At 46.6% G+C, this 17,167-nt stretch overlaps 1 protein-coding gene across 3 annotated transcripts in view; it reads left to right on the forward strand.

Annotated features, from left to right (window-relative positions):
- The first annotated feature begins 547 nt into the window (after nt 1-547).
- The window catches only part of PAMR1 (peptidase domain containing associated with muscle regeneration 1), a 96,807-nt gene continuing 80,187 nt past the window's right edge, over nt 548-17,167 (forward strand). For all 3 annotated transcript variants that reach the window (XM_015426632.1, XM_015426633.1, XM_015426634.1), the window contains exons 1-2: nt 548-692; nt 10,750-10,878. In XM_015426632.1, coding sequence (XP_015282118.1) covers nt 563-692; nt 10,750-10,878 — 259 coding nt within the window. In that variant the 5' untranslated portion in view covers nt 548-562. The remainder of the gene's footprint in view (nt 693-10,749; nt 10,879-17,167) is intronic.

Genomic DNA, 17,167 nt, shown 5'->3' on the forward strand with positions numbered 1-17,167 from the left:
TGGGGAAACTTATATAAAGCACAGAAAATGAACTTATGTTTTTTGTGAAATGTGGAAACATAAGTATAAGCATATAGTTTAGAAATTTTTAGAAGGAAAAACGAAAGCCAGATTCCCTGGAAGAAATCTGGTAACAGCCCAATGTGATGCAAATAAATATAAGACATTCACTCAAACAAGGAATTGTGAGACACTTGCTGCTGCTCCATTCTCACATTAGATTTAAATTCTAAGTTTGCTCCAACTTGGCCTGTTTTAATCCATGGTGTAAATCCTACTACTATTCTACCATTACACTGAGGAAAATTTGAAGCTTTCCTCCAGCTTCAGGAGCCTTTTTATAATGGAAGAATTACTTAAAGGTGTGGAGAGGGATGGATCCATAGCCTGGAACCCACATTCATTAGCCTGTTTGTATAGTGGTAGAAGCCCTCACTACCATGTTTTTATGAGTCATCTTGGCCTACTACGCTAACCCAATATTCAATTCAAACCATTGTCTTGCTTTTCTGCAGAATATACAGTGATCAATGAAAACTGTCCAGGAGCTGAATGGAATATCATGTGTCGGGAATGTTGTGAGTATGATCAGATCAAGTGTGTCTGTCCTGGACGGAAAGAAGTTGTGGGTTACACCATTCCCTGCTGCAGGAATGAGGACAACGAATGTGACTCCTGCCTCATCCACCCAGGTGTGTTGCTGTATTGCCCTGTCCCATTGCAAGTAATGCAAGACATGAATTGTTGTGCATGCCTGTGACAGCTGTTCCTGTAGCTAGCTTAGTGGAGCATGTGGCCTGTTTGGCCTGCCAGACTTTGGTGATGAATAGCCTTTTCTCTCCTTGGAGACGGATGAGTGCCAATGCAAATGGTTCATTGTACTGATGAGAGTTAATGCATTTAGCATATTGCCTTTAGCATGTTCCTGTTTCTAGAAATATAACCTCACACCAGGAGCTGAAAGTTTCCAGGATTTCACCATGCATGGCTGGAAGCTCTCCAGAGGGTAAAGTCATTCCTGGCTTCAGTGCTGGGTGGAGATTTTAATTCCTTGGTCTCCAAAGGCTGGTTTGTGCACTGCTTTATTAAACAAAATCAGAAAGGAGCTGCTGAGTTCACTCTCAGTAAAAGGATATGAAAAGCAACAGCATAGAGATGAGAAAGGATTAGCCAACTGGAAGAATATCAATGCAATCCTAAACAGAGTTACACCTTTCTGTGTCCATTGAAGTCAATGGACATAGAAAGGTGTAACTCTGTTTAGAATTGACCAGTGGACTTTGAAAGGTAAATTCCTCCATAGGATTGCACAGTAAATTTCTATTGGAGATGGGTCCAAACTAGGGTCGCCAGGTTGCTTACCTGTTGCAGTGTGTGGGGGGGGGAGTAGGTCCCAGTTTGGGACATTCGCACACATGCATAGAGCACGTGCGCTGCGATGACATCACCTGGAAGTGACATCACCACTCTAGGCATGCCGCTGGTGGACACTCTAGCATTTGGCTTGAAAACTGTATGATACCATAGAGTTTTCAGGCCAAATGTTAGAGCGTTCCCCCTGGTGACATGACCAGTGTGATGGCGTCAGCTCTGGGTGACGTCATTGCTCCGGGCATGTCGGCCTGATTCGGGCACATTGGGGGTGGGGTTCCCTCCACCGGCTCTATCCAGACCAGCAGGTTGGGGGCCCTTTGAGCGGGCAACCCCCTGCCCCTCCGGGGGATCTGGCAGCCCCAGTCCCAACTATTTATTTATTTATTAAATTTATATCCTGCCCTCCCCAAATGGGCTCAGGGCGGCTAACAAAAGAGGCACATGCCAGATAACTATTCATCTTGAGTCAAGTCCAGTAGCAACACAGCCTCCTAACATTAAATGACTTCTCACCCACAATGCCCCTCTTAACATGTACATGGATGCTAGGATCAAATCCTGCAAAAAACCAAGATGCCAACTCTGTCTCCATATTCGCTCAGGTAACACAGTCACCAGAACCTAACAACATCAGCCATCTCATACCAGGTTCATTCATTTGTTCATCTTCCAACGTTATATATGCTGTCAAATGTCAGCAATGTCCTTCCACTTTCTACATTGGACAAACAGGTCAGTCCCTATGCAAAAGAATAAATGGGCATAAATCCAACATAAAAACCCACAACACTCAGAACCAGTGGGGGAAGTTTTTAATCTTTCAGGTCATTCTACTGCTGATCTAAGAGAAGCAGTCTCCAAACAGAGAAGCTGCAAGGGGAGGCGACAATGCAAAATTGCTGCACTTGAGTTCATTCAGTTCAGAGCAATGACACCCCCCCCCCCCCGAACCAGGCCTGAATAGGGATGTAGGACTCTTATATCACTACTAGATTCTGGAGGTACCTTAGAGAGCAACAAGATTTTTTGAGTATAATCTTTCAAGAGTCAAAGATCCCAGACAGCTTTGACCGTCACATCCTTATACCCCCCAAAATCTTTTTGGTCTCTAAGGTGCTATTTGACTTGAATCTAGCTGTTCTGCTGCAGACCAATACTCTCTGAAATGATCTCACTACAGATGCTAATTTCCCCTCTGCTCTAATCAAGCTAAGCACCATGCACATTGCACCTCTGCATCCTAAGTTCCTTCTTGGCAGCACCCTTTCCATCATTTGACTGTGGCTGGTTCTGCATCTGGCATTCACTCCACATTTTCTCAACACTGAGGGGAAAGTGCAGCTCAAAACCACATTCAGATACCCCCGGGCCCATGCCATACTGATGGCAAAGTCACCCCTGGATGGCCATAAAGCAGCCACAAAACCCGATGAGCAAAGAAAGTGAAAGCAGCATGCAACACAGAGGGGAATTTATGTTCCAACATGGGTTTGCTAAAACAACGGAGGGAAAAGCCAATGCAGAATCGCCCTGGGATATAAGGACTCTGAGATTTCCATTCCACCTTGTATCTGGCAGAGGGAGCCTTGAGTCTTGAAAGCTCATACCCCCCAAAGCCTTGTTTGCCTCAAAGGTGCCACTGGACTCAAATCTAGCTGTTCTACTGCAGACCAACACGGCTACCCTCTGAAAACAGTCATCTTGGATTTCTATTCTTCTGTTTTATATTCTTTTTGGGAAATATGTAGCAAAAAGAGTTCAATAGCATATTGTCAGGGCCGGCCCTAGGCGAGCGCAGATGCCAACCTCCCGGTGGGGCCTGGAGACCTCCCAGCTGGTGTGAGTCACCTCCGGGGCAGAACTTGGCTTGGCCACCCACTCCCTCGCCTCGCCCGCTCCACTCCCTCGCTGGCCCCACATTTACCCAGCGAAGCGCCTGCCGCGCCTCCTCCTCCATGGAGGAGGGCGGACATGTTGCGTGGCTGGAGCCCTGCTGCTGCTGCTCGGGCTGGCCACGGTCGCCATGCCACTCCCGTCCAGTCCCCTTGGCAAGCCGAGCGGGGCGCGCGCACGCCACCCTCCGCCTCCCGGCCTGGTGCACTGCCGCCACGTGTGGAGGCTCCACGGCCGGGCGGCTGGTGGGGGAAAGGCTACAGTGTGGCCAGCGAGCGGGGAGGCAAGAGAGCTTGCGGGGGGCAGGCAGGAGGGCCGCGCAGTGAGAATCGCTCGGATGGAGGCCGCAGAATTGACTTTGCCCTGCTGGTTTCCGCTTCCCATTTATCACCCCTCGGCCGTCGGCGCGGGGCATGCAGAAGAGCTTGGCCGGCCTGACTGCCTCCATCGCCCTCCTCTTAATTTCCACGCTGCGCCGTCGCCCGCCCTCCCGCCTTGCCTGCCTCACCTCCTTTCTCTGCGGAGGAGAAATAATAAGCCGGCGAGTGGGGAGGCGAGAGAGCTTGCGGGGGGCAGGCCAGCCCCCCCAGTGACCCCAATCCAGGCCATGGGGACCACAACGCCAATCCGCGCAGCCCCATCTCCCCCATCGGCTCTGCCTCTTGGCTGCTGGCTCCTGCCCCCTCCCTCCCTCCCCTCCCCCCACTTGCCAGTGAAGCAGCCACGTCGGGCCGCCTCCTCTTCCACTGGGGCACCACTGTGGAGGACGGGGTGTTTGGCGCGGCCACGCGGAGGGAGGGAAGGCGGCGGAGGGGACGGAAGGGTGGGGCAGCCGGTAGTGTCCTGGAGGTCCCTTTTGCAGCCGAGCGCCACTCCCCGGGACACCACCGGCTGCTTTCACCTGACCCCCCCACCCGCTGAGGCTTCTTCCCTCCCTGCAGGCAGCGGCAGAGTGCCTGCCGGGTGGCGGCGAGGGTGCCTGGGGGTGCGGTGCACTGCTGCTCCCGAGGCTTCAGGGCTTCCTCAGGCGGGTCTCAGCAGCTCTTCCTCGCTCCCCCCTGCGTTCTCGAGCGTGGCCGGCCCTCCCGCCTGGAGAGAGAGAGACGCCGCCCCGAGGCGCACCGCGCAGCCGTGTCCGGGCCGAGGAAGAGGCTTCGGAGCTACTGGCCAGTGGCGCCGGTGGCCGCCCCTGCGCCTCCTCCCGCGCCCTAACGGCTGGCTTGCGCTCTAGGCGAACGCAAGGCCCTGCATATTGTGGTCATGTTCTCCTTCAAAGTGCGGGCAAGACTACTTTGACACAAGGGAACATTGGTCTGCCTAGATTTGGGATGTACTGTCCTTGTCCTTGTTGTTAGCCATTCAGTCGTGTTAGACTCTTGGAGATTGTAGGGGCCAGCATTTTCTGAACTTGTACTGTTTCTTTGAGTTGTTCCATGTTCAGGCTGGTGTCGACTTTTATGGTGTCTAGCCACCGTGTTCAATGGCAGCCCGGTTTCCTTTTGCCACTGACCAATCCAAGCATAATTGTTTTTTCTAGTGAGTTCTTCTGCAGCCCTTACTCAGCCCCAATTGACCCACAAAGTCAGCCTTTTATTGTTCGTTCATACTGTTTGGTTGAAACGCTGTCCCTGCCAGCCCTAGCATAGTGGTGTGGATCCTACCCCTGTTCTACCATTCCAGTGAGCAAAATTTGAAGCTTTCTTCCTGTCTAAGGAGCCTCCCTCCTTGAACTTGAGTGATTTTTCCTACAACAGAAGAGCCACTTAAATTTGAGAAAGTCTTCTTAGGTTGGAGGATACATGGAGAATAACTGGATTGACCCCGGTATCTCCAGCTCTACTTATCCATGAATAAGGTAACCCACTATCAGTTGCTCTGCATTGTTAACCCCCAAAGCTTAGGTTCTGTAACTGTAGTTTAGCACTTTTCACATAATGGTGAGATATTTGTGCAAACTGCAGGCCCTTTTTTTTTTGAGACAGAGATCTGGATTAAGAACATTCAGTCACTACAGATAGTCTAGGCTTTAAAACATTGGTTTGGACCCAATTTTATGTGCAATTTTAGCCCACAGAGGCTTTACACCTTTTTAAGGTTCTGGAATATTGTTAAACTCTCTTTTTGACATTTTTTGAAATATGTAAAATCCTCTCTCCGTCAAACATAGTATATCTGAAATATTCTATATACAAATGTATGGAGAAGAAGTGAGGTAGAAGTGTAGGTTTTCCATTTGAGAATATGAATTTCTCACTTGAGGTAAGCACATTTAACCTTTCTGAACAGTTATCTGCCAGTGGCTGAAATACAGTTGCAAACCGTCTGGAGGTAAAATGCCCTGCCCCCTCTTAATAGACACTTAATGAGATATTGTTTACCGGATGATGTTATGTACCTCTGCATTATAAAAAGGTTTACCTAGTTGTATAATTTGTGATTTTTTTAATTTAATTTTTTAACTTAATTTTTAATGGCTTCTAGGACAACAAATACTCTTTTGTTAGGTAAATTCCTTGTTCAGGCCATGAGAGTTCAGGCAGCCTGTGACAAGACATCTTGCTTCAAATACGATGTAGCCTGCCCTCTCTGGCTTGAATTCGTCCTTTCTTCCTCTTATTATTAGTTGAACCCTACCATCTGTTTGTACAACCCTTGTCCCTCTTAGTTGCTTAAATCTCTGGGGGGAGGGCTGGTGGACTGGGCCCCGGAAACGGTAAATGCTTCCCTGAGAGAGGGGGTAGTCACTCCTGTCTTGAAGCGGGCAGTGGTGTGTCCACTCCTAAAGAAACCTACTGTGGACCCAGGAGAGTTGAATAACTAGGTTATTCCACCTACTGTGGACCAGGAGAGTTGAATAACTAGGTGATGTGGCGGGCTGGCTTAGACTGAGTCGATTGAAATTGAATCCAACGAAGACGGAGGTCCTGTGCCTGAGTTGAAGTGGACCGGGGGTAGGGATCCCACTCCCGACCTTTGACAGGGCACCATTGGTGCTGGCATCGAGGGTTAGGAGCTTGGGAGTGCTCCTGGATGCCACCTTAACAATGGAGGCCCAGGTAGCAGCTGCTGCCAAGGCAGCCTTTTACCATCTGCGGCTGATGAGGCAGTTGGTTCCCTTCCTCGAACGCAATGACCTGGCAACAGTGATTCACACTATGATCACCTCGAGATTAGACTACTGCAATGCTCTCTACATGGGGCTGCCCTTGGCCCAGCTCTGAAAGCTGCAGCTGGTGCAAAATGCGGCGGCCAGGCTGTAGATGGGCCTCTCCATATGAGATCACATCCAGCCTGTGCTGAAGGCATTGCACTGGCTGCCGATAGCTTACCGGATCCGTTTCAAGGTGCTGGTTTTGACCTTTAAAGCCCCATATGGTCAGGGACCTGCCTACTTGAGGGACCACCTTTCCCCATATGTGCCCCAAAGAGCACTGAGGTCAGGAACACAGAATCACCTGACTCTTCCTGGCCCGAGAGATGTCAAGTTGGCTGCTACTAGAGCCAGGGCCTTTTCAGTGGCGGCTCCATACTGGTGGAATGAGCTCCTGGAGGAGATCAGGGCCCTGCGGGATCTTTTATGGTTCCGCAGGGCCTGCAAGACAGAGCTCTTCCACCAGGCATTCAATTAGGAGCCGCCACCCCACTGCCACCAACATTGGTGGCTATGGATTGGCCCTGGCCTGGAGAATGTGCCACACTACCGCACAATGCCAAAGACCATGGAATTAGAAACATTGGTTGTATGTTATACAATATGCCATTTGAACTACTGATAGACGATCATCAGCACTAGCACTTGTTCATTGGATTGTTTTAAATGTTTTGGAATGTTTTAATCTTTGTAATGTTTTATGGTACTGGGTACGAATTCTGTAAGCTGCCCTGAGCCCACTTGTGGGGAGGGCGGGGTATAAATAGAATTAATTAATTAAATAAATAACTATCATCCAGTTTCAAATGTACCATTCTTGAGCAAAGTGTCTGAACAAGTGGTGGTTGGTCAACTTCAGAGATTCCTGAATGAAGCAAATTGTTTAGATCAATTCCAGTATGGTTTCAGGCCTGATCGTGGGTCTGAAACAGCCTTCTTGTTGTCATTCATGGATGACATGCATCAGGAGATGGACAGGGCAGTGTAATCCTGTTAATTCTGCTGGACCTCTTGGCAGCTTTCACTACCATAAATCAAAGTATCCTTCTGGCTAGACAGAGCAGGTAGAGAAAGAAGTATTTTTCTCCCTTTCTCACAATACAAGAACTCATGGACACTCAACTAAATTGCTGAGCAGTTGGGGTTAGAACAGATAAAAGAAAGTACTTCTTCACCCCAAAACTGATTAACATATGGAATTCACTGCCACAGGAGGTGGCGGCGGCTACAAGCATGGACAGCTTCAAGAGGGAATTAGATAAGCATATGGAGCAGAAGTCCATCAGTGGCTATTAGCCACAAGGTATTAGCCACAAGAGGAACTCTCAGACTGGGGCAAGTGATGCACAGCATTCTTGGTGCTTGGGAGGGGGCAACAGTGGGAGGACTTCTAGTGTCCTGACCCCACTGCTGGACCTCCTGATGGCACCTGGTATTTTTGGCCACTGAGTGACAGAGTGTTGGACTAGATGGGCCATTGGCCTGATCCAACATTGGCTTCTCTTATGTTCTTAGCCTTTGATTGGGACCAATGCTCCCTCTAAGCTGTGGAGTCTTGTGAGTAAAAACTCACCTTTGTGAGCTACTGACATTAAAGTTCTGAGCAAGCAATTTGGCTACTGCGTAAATCAGTTTGCTCTGGAGCCATTCTTCCTGAGCTGAGACAAAAATGTGTGAGTTGGAGGCTAAAAAACTTGTGAGCTAGCTAACACTAACTCAGCTTAGAGGGAACACTGATAGGGACTGAGAGGCACTGTTTTGTGGTGGTTCTGGTCTTACTTCAAGGGAAGGTTTCAGAGTGTGTTGCCAGGGGACAGCTACTTTTCCCCTTGTCCTTTGGCCTAAGGGAGCCCCCAAGGTTCCATCTTGTCCCCCATGGAATGTAAAGCTACTGGGAGAGGTCATCTGGAGATCTGGGTTGAGTTGCCACTAATATGCAGATGACACTCAGTTCTATCTCACACTTCCATCAGATCCCAGGGAGGCTGTGGATACTCATACCTTCTTGGCAGAAAATATCTTCTTGCCGGCAAAGGAAGGGTAGAGAGGAAAGGGGTAAAGGGTAAGGATCTTCCTTTCTATACAAGCTATATTTTATATAAAAAAAACCCCTGCTAGCCATAACCCCTGACCTCCTCAACCAATCACTGGACAGTATCCATGGAATTTTTTAGGGTGAGAGCAAGTTCCCGCTCCCATACCAGATTCACAGCTGAACTGTGTGAGTTAATTAATAAGCCTGAGTAGATCACTGTAACAAGTAACCGCCAGTATGGGGGCTGGAGGTTGACTGACAAAGAATCAGAACAGTAAAATTAAATCTCAGCTGGAATATTCCTAAAATGGCTTCTCTGTTGACAGATTGCCCTCCTCTTAAAGAAGAAGGTTTGTAGTTTGGGGGTGCTCCAGTAGGATAAACAGGTGGCCAGAGATGCCTTTCACCAACTTCAGCTAGTGAACCAGCTGCCTTCCTAAGTGGAAAAGATCTTGCTACTGTAGTACATGTCCTGGTTATCTTGAGATTAGACTACTGTACTGCACTTTATGTGGGGCTGGCCTTGAAGACTGTCCAGAAGCTACTGTTGGTACAGAATGCTGCATCCAGGTTGTTGACTGGAGTGGGTCATAGGAACTGTATCACACCAGTCTTGTTCCATTTATACTGGCTTACAATTTGCTCAATTCAAGGTGCTGGTATTGGCCTTTAAAGCCCTCTATAGCCCAGGCCAACATACGTTAAGGATTGCTTTCTCCCAGATGAACATACCCATACACTCGGGTCACCTTTGGAGGCTCTGCTTCAGTTACTCTCAGTTACTCAGAAGCTAAGCAGGAGACAACTGGAGAAAGGGTCTTCTTGGTCGTGGCACCAAAATGTTGGAATGCCCTCATAGGGAGATTCATCTGTCTTCCTCTACCAGTGTCTTTCACCAGTAGGTGAAAACTTTTTTTGTTTCATCTGGCATACCTCCTTCAAGTGTTGTTTATGTGTTTAATCTAATTACTTTGTAGTTTTAACTGTATTTTTAATTGCTTAAATGTTTTAATGGTTTTTTAATACCCTGCCTTGTGGACCCTGATGTGTTGGAAAAACAGCATACAAATGTTTTAAATAAATAAAGAAATTTAATGGGCAAGTTGTTGGCAGCCCTAGGGTGAAGTACACATTGACTACTTAAATGCTAACACAGCATCCGATCTAATATAGATGCACCATGACTTAGTGGCAGAGTACGTACTCTGCATGCAAAAGGTTCTAGGTTCAGTCTACAGAATTTCTAGTGACAATGGATCTCAGGAGAACCTGTTTTGAGAATTTGGAGATCCACCGCCACAGCAGCTAATGCTCAGCTAAAGGGGCCAATAGTCTGATATGCTGATTTTATATATGCAGGATTCAGAACCAGCTCTGCGATGAGATGAGGTACAGCAGTGTCCTCAGGCCATGAATTGAGGCGCCTCACCACAACTCCCTCACCGCCGCCTTCAGTGCACCCATGCTAGACCAGATAATTCTCCTTCCCTCCTTGCTCCCACACAGGGGTCATTTCATAGAAAAAGAGCTAGGGGAGCTCATTAGCATAACTCATTAGCATATGCCACACCCCCTGCCATCACCGGAAGTGTGTCATAAGGCCACACACCCCGCCCCCAACGGTCCCGGCTGCCACCGCCGGCCTTGCAGCTCCACTGCCAAGCCCCACGAGGGGCCCGGCGGTGGACCTGCAAGGCCGGCGGGAGTGCAAGGAAGCCCCGCAAAGGCCTTCCCTGGCCCCAGGCAGGCAGGGGTGGGGAGAGGCAGGGAGGAAGCAACTTACCCTCCCTCTTCTCCTGCCTCCTCCTGGCTGAATGAGGACCGGAAGCGGGGCGGCCGGAAGCAGGGGGCGGGGCTTCGTCATGTGCCCCGCCCCCCGTACCTCACCCGGGGGAACTGCGATCCCCCCCGAAATGACCTCTGCTCCCACAGAGATCTTTAAACACAGTGCAGTAAGCAGGACATGTCCAATAAGGCTTCCCACACTTTCATGATTCTATTTAATGATACCTGGAGAACAAAGAGAGAGGAAGAGCATGGGTTGCTCTGATGGTAAGAGGTTGGTGGTGTGCTGGTGTTGAATGACACAGTTTCACAAATATTTGTTTAAGAGGATCATTGATAATGAGCATCATTTCCCACCCAAAGATAAATGGGAGTCATGTGGCAGTGGCACCCTAAAGCTTAACATGGAATAAATGTTTATGGATTGCAGTGCGCTTTATCAGATGCATTTCCCACTCTGTAAAACTTAAGCATTGGGCCTCCATTAACCAAATGGGTTTTCTTCTTTCAGGCTGCATGATTTTTGAAAACTGCAAGTCTTGCCGCAATGGCTCCTGGGGGGGAACACTAGACAACTTCTACATCAAGGGCACTTACTGTGCAGAATGCAGGGCCGGCTGGTATGGCGGGGACTGCATGAGTGAGTATCGCCAGTGGCAGCTTCACTGTTGGGGGAGGAGGGAAAATTGTATGAAAGGGGGCAGAGGAAATACTCAGTGAGTTCCAAAGAGCTGTGAGACCTGGACTCTGGACAATGGGCAGCAAACATTAATTAGAATATTGGTTAATATACATTATATTTCATTTACTTTTGCATTTTAATTTTTTGTGAGTTGCTTTGGGATCCAGCTCTTGGCTGAATGGGATAAATATGCAACTAATAGCCTGTTCCGATTGCATGGTATTTCATTTATAAAACATGACAACAAAACGCTTTTCTAAATTCTTCACAATGGTTAAAACAGGATGTATATTTATAGACTTTAATTGCACACATGCATAAATGAACAGGGTTACACTGATAATTTTGAATTCTTGAGAGTCAGAAGAGTGTGTTTCTGATCCAGTGTCTCCTTATACATAGTCTATCGAGATGAATTTCCTAAGGAAATAGTATCACCATCTTAGAGAACCTGTGCAGTGTAGTGGTTAAGAGTGTAGTACTAGTACCTGCGAGACTCGGGTTCAAATCCCCACTCATGTCATGGAAGTTCACTGAGTGACCCTGGGCCAGTCTCGCTCTCTCTTCGTAACCTACCTCACATGGTTGTTGTGAGGATAAAATGCAGAAGAGGAGAATGATGTAGGCTGCTTGGGGTCCCCACTGGGGAGAAAGGTGGAGTATAAAGGAATAAACTAAAATAAAACAGAATTGTAACTGCTCTCTAGCCTATCATATTAGTACCCCTGGTGGAAATGGTAGCTTTGGAGGGTAGACTAAACGGCTTCACCTTCAGGGCAAGGATTTTTGGCGCCTTAGCTGAATGACCTTGCTGCTCCCTCTGTGTGTGGGCGCCAGAAGCAGGACGGCTGGGAAAGCAAAAAAGGGGGGGCATCTTCAAAAGCCTCCCCTCCCCTCCCCTCCCCTTCCCTTCCCCAGCCGGCCTGCCATGGCGGGCTGGTGGGGAGCAAAGAGAGAAGGGGTTTAAAGTTTAAACCCCTTCTCTCTGGAGTTGCGCTGCAGCAGCGGTGCAATCTTTCCATTGTATTCTATGGCCCCATAGAATATAATGGAAAGATGACTCTAGAGGCCGGCTGGGGAAGGGAAGGGGAGGCTTTTGAAGATGCCTCCCCCCCTTTTGCTTCCCCTTCTGACATCACTCTCTTCAAACTCTGCCCTCCCCAAGCATTGTTTCTCAAGCCAGAATTGGCCACCCTACAAGGAAACCACCCTGCCTGGGAACTCTTTGTGTGCCTTGGAGACTGCCTGCTAAATTCTGGTTTGAGGGCAGGGCAGGCTGAGTTGATGAGACACAGAGAGTTTGTTGGTTACAAAATGCCCTTGTTTAACTCAATCGTATCTCTCATTTTCGAACATCGTAACTGAAACAGGCACAGAATTTTGTCTCCTGAGACCTGCACAATAAGAGACCTCACCTCTTATTACCAGGGAATATATGTATTTCTTTTCCTTTGTATGAAACTCAGACAAAGATTTCCTTGCAGCCTCAGTGGACCATCTGAAGCCACCCACAGATTCCTGCACCAATATGTGTCTGTGGGCTAGCAGGAAAACTGGATTATTCCCATGACTTCCCTATTGAATACATAACATACCTCTTAACTGTAGATTTGTACCAATGTTAATTTCTTACTGTTTCAGAGAGCTTTTACCATTTTTGCTTCCCCACCACTTTCTTCAGAGGCTCTGTGTGCTCCCTCTCTAGCATTTGAGTACATGTTTCCTATAATATGAAAAAACAGCTGGTCCCCGCACCACTAAGCTATCTGTGAAATGAGGATGAGGAATGTCACTTAATGTTTGTAAAGTGCTAAGAGAAAGTAGGGTTGTGCCACCAAGGAACAAAGACCATCTTCTGGGAAAGCCCAACATTTCTCCTGATCATGCCACAATAGCTGCTATGACAATATCTTCTAGGAGGTAGGATTGCCAGGCCTCCCTCTATTGCTTTGCCCCTATGGTTTTTGTTGTTGTTTAGTTGTGCAGTTGAGTCCGACTCTTCATGACCCCACGGACTCTTCGCGACTCCCAGCTGCCTAGGGAGGCGGTTAGCTCCCCTTCACTGACAGCTTTCAAGAAGAGGCTAGATGAATATTTGTCAGAGATACTTTAGTCTGGTCATGCATTGGGCAGGAGGTTGGACTAGATGGTCTGTATTGCCCATTCCAACTCTATGATTCTATGACCATATCATGCCAGGCTCTCCTGTCTTCTGCCATATTCTGGAGTTTGCTCGATTTCATGTTCATTGTATTGGTAACACTGTCCAACCATCTCATCCTTTGCTGTCCCTGTCTTCTTTTACCTTCAGTCTTTCCCAGCATCAGGGTCTTCTCCAGTGAGTGCTCCTTTCTCATTTAGTGGCCAAAGTATTTGGACATTCAGGTGTGATTTCCTTTAGGATTGACTGATTTGATCTCCTTGCAGTCCAAGGGACTCTCAAGAGTCTTCTCCAGCACCATAATTCAAATGCATCTATTCTTTGGTGCTCGGCCTTCCTTATGGTTCAACTCTCGCGGCCATACATTACTACTAGGAATACCATTGCTTTGGTTGGTAGAGTGATGTCTCTGTTTTTTATTATGCTGTCAAGGTTTGCCATAGCTTTCCTCCCAAGGAGCAGGTGTCTTTTAATTCCATGGCTGCAGTCACCATCTGCAGTGATCTTGGATCCCAGGAACGTGAAGTATTTCACTGCTTCCATGACTTTCCCTTCTGTTTGCCGAGGAATGATGGGGCCGGATGCCATGATGTTGAGTTTCAAGCCAACTTTTGCGCTCTCCTCTTTCATTCTTAGCAAGAGGCTCTTGAGGTCCACTTTCTGCCATTAGTGTGGTATCGTCAGCATATCTGAGGTTGTTGATATTTTTCCTGGCAATCTTAATTCCGGTTTGTGATTCATCCAGGCCGGCATTTCACATGATGTACTCTGCATATAAATTAAATAAGCAGGGTGACAATATACATCCTTGCCATATTCGTTTTCCTTTTCTAAACCAATCAGTTGTTCCATATCCAGTTCTAACTGTCGCTTCTTCTTCTTTTTTTGTAACAATTTTTTTTATTCAGGATATAAACATTCATAATCAGCATTAAATTTTCTACATTTATCCCTGTTACATCCATCCCCCCTCCTTTTCCCCCTCCCTTATATGCGGCTTCCCACAGTGCTCCGACCTCCTGCACATTTACTTCTAATTTCTTCAACCTCCTGTTTATTCCCTTCTAATTTCTTTTTGTTTCCATTACATTTTTTCTTATAGTTTACTAGGTAACTCTTATTTCATTATCACAATTATTTCTTTACTTATCATAACTCTCAGAAAAACTCTAAAAAGTTCTGTATTCAATAATTATCAAAACAGAATAAATTGCCTTTTACTTCCCAATGCTTCTCTAAATATTCTTTTAAATCTTTCCAATCATTAAAAAACTCTTCTGCTTCCATGTTATTCAATTTCCTAACTGTCGCTTCTTGACCCTCAGGAGACATGTGAAGTGGTCTGATACTCCCATCTCTTTAAGGACTTGCCATAGTTTGTTGTGGTCCACACAACCACAGGCTTTAGCATAGTCAATGAAGCAGAAGGAGATATTTTTCTGGTACTCCCTTGCTTTCTCCATAATCCAGTGAATGTTGGCAATTTGATTTGTCATTCCTCTACCTCTTGGAAATCCAGCTTGTACTTCTGGCAGTTCTCTATCCATGTACTGCTGAAGTCTAGCTTGTAGGATCTTGAGCATGACCTTGCAATTGTGCAATGAGTGCAATTGTGCAATAGTTTGAACATTCCTTGGCATTGCCCTTCTTTGGGATTGGAATGTAAACTGACCTTTTCCAATCTTGTGGCCACTGTTGTGTTTTCCAGTTTTGCTGGCAGCACTTTAACAGCATCAAATTTAAGACTTTGAATAGCTTATCTGGGATACCATCATCTCCGCTAGCTTTGTTGTTAGTAATGCTTTCTAAGGCCCATTTGACTTCGTACTCCAGGATGTCTGGCTTGAGGTCAGTGATCACACTGTCGTGGTTGTCAAGGACACTGAGGTCCTTCTTGTAAAGTTCTTCTGTGTATTCTTGCCACCTCTTCCTAATCTGCTTCTGTTAGGTCTGTACCATTTCTGTCCTTTATCATGGCCAGTTTTGCATGAAACGTTCCCTTGATTTCTCCAATTTTCTTGAAGAGATCACTAGTCCTTCCCATTCTATTGTTTTCCTCTATTACTTTGCATAGTTTATTCAGAAAGGCCTCCTTATCTCTCCTTGCTGTTCTCTAGAAATCTGCATTCAGTTGGGTAAATCTTTCCTTTTCTCCTTTGCCTCTCACTTTCCTTCTTTCATCAGCTATTTGTAAAGCCTCATCAGACAGCCACTTTGCTTTCTTGCATTTCTTTTTCTTTGGGATGGTGGTGATTACTGCCTCCTGTACAATGTCACAAACCTCCGTCCATAGTTCTTCAGGCACTCTGCCTATCAAATCTAGTCCCTTAAACCTATTCTTCACCTCCACAGTATATTCATAAGGGATTCAGTTTAAGTCTGAATTTTGCAATGAGTAGTTCATGATCTGAGCCACAGTCAGCTCCAGGTCTTGTTTTTACTGATTGTATGGAGCTTCTCCATCTTTGACTGCAAATTATATAATCAGTCTGATTTTGATGTTGCCCATCTAGTGATGTCCATGGGTAGAGTCACCTCTTAGGTTGTTGGAAGAGGTGTTTGCTATGACCGGTGTCTGTTGTTTTACCATAAAGTTTTTGGCAATTCCCAGAGCTACCCATTGTAGTGATGTAGTGACAGCAGTGACATCATGTACCTGTCCATGTCCCCAACTCCCAACCCTCCCACTGGTTGCCACGGTCAGCCTGGCAACCCCAGTAGCAGCCTGGAATCAATCATGGATGTAATAACAGTAGAATAACTGTATTTATTAGAGCAAAATGTATAAACAACTGAACAGACCACAACCAGGCTCAACTGCTCTTAATTCTTCCCAAGCGCTAGTCTTGAGACATTACCCTCTTCTTCCTAGAGAGACTCTGGGAAAAGGCCTTAAAGTGACAGCACTGATATTTTACAGTTAGGCTAAGTACTTGGCAGATTATGGCAGCATCTGATCTTGCTTTATCTTTAAGTTTTCCTAGGGCAAAATGTGTGCCTTTCTTTCTCCACTCCCTGAATTTCTTGTACGATTTTTTGCATCTCATAATGTCTTGGTGTCCCTTGTGAACAGACAACAGAGTCCAATTTTGAACAAATGTGAACCAGTTGAAAAAGCTAAAATAGCAAGCCCCAAGAAGGAGTGTTGTAGAGCACACAAAAGAATGTGCGTGCCTCACAACTTGTAATTTAGAATTTATTGCAGTACTCCAATTACTCCAGTAGGTGGTGCTCAAAAGCACTTCCCAGTGAAGATGAGAAAAACACAACCCAATTTTTTAAAAAAGCTTAATTCCTAACATTGTTTTAACATGAAATCACAGCATTAAAAATAAATGTATAAAGCAACAAAGCACAAAACGTGCACACAAAAAAATCATACGTTCATTTTTGGGACTTTCATGAAGGATACCATGACCGTAGAACAGTTGATGTGTTGTTGAGGGCAACAACATTGTCTGCTCTGTGTGGTGCAGGTTGTAAAGTAGGGAGGAAGGAGTACTTTGAACCACAAGGACATGCAAGGTATAAATGTTTAAATAAATAAATAAAACATATTTAGGAACACAAGCTGATATGTTACTGCGCTTATTTTCAACTAGGATCCAGATGTGTGTGTGTGGAGGGGGGGGAGCTGCTTATGAAGTGTCATAAGACATGGAAACTCTAGTGATAAGAATGGGCACCAGGAGGAAAATCAATTTATTCCTCATTCCAATTAAACCAGATTACCTGGTCAGAAGAAGCCAGTTTTGTCTCATTCCGGCCTGTAGCTAACATGGGGCCTGCGGGGCTCGGCCCCCTAGTATTTACTCTGGGCCCCCTCCCTCCCGGGCTGCCCCCAAAGTGCTCCAACATGCCACCTGCACTGTACTTCCATTTAATTAGCTGGCGGACCCCCCGAGGCCCCCTCCCAAAGAATTCCCTAGCTACGGGGCTGGTCTCATTGACTTCAATGGAAATAAATCGGTTAAAATCCCAGCCTTCTGTCTTCATCTGGCAGGAAACCCATCTGTATATCACTCTCTTTTAAATCTTCTTTTGCTCACCGTATTTTGAACCTAATGATTTTAAATGCTGGGAAAG

Source organism: Gekko japonicus, unplaced genomic scaffold, assembly GCF_001447785.1.
Source record: "Gekko japonicus isolate JY-2015 unplaced genomic scaffold, Gekko_japonicus_V1.1 scaffold2020, whole genome shotgun sequence".
NCBI lineage: Eukaryota > Metazoa > Chordata > Lepidosauria > Squamata > Gekkonidae > Gekko > Gekko japonicus.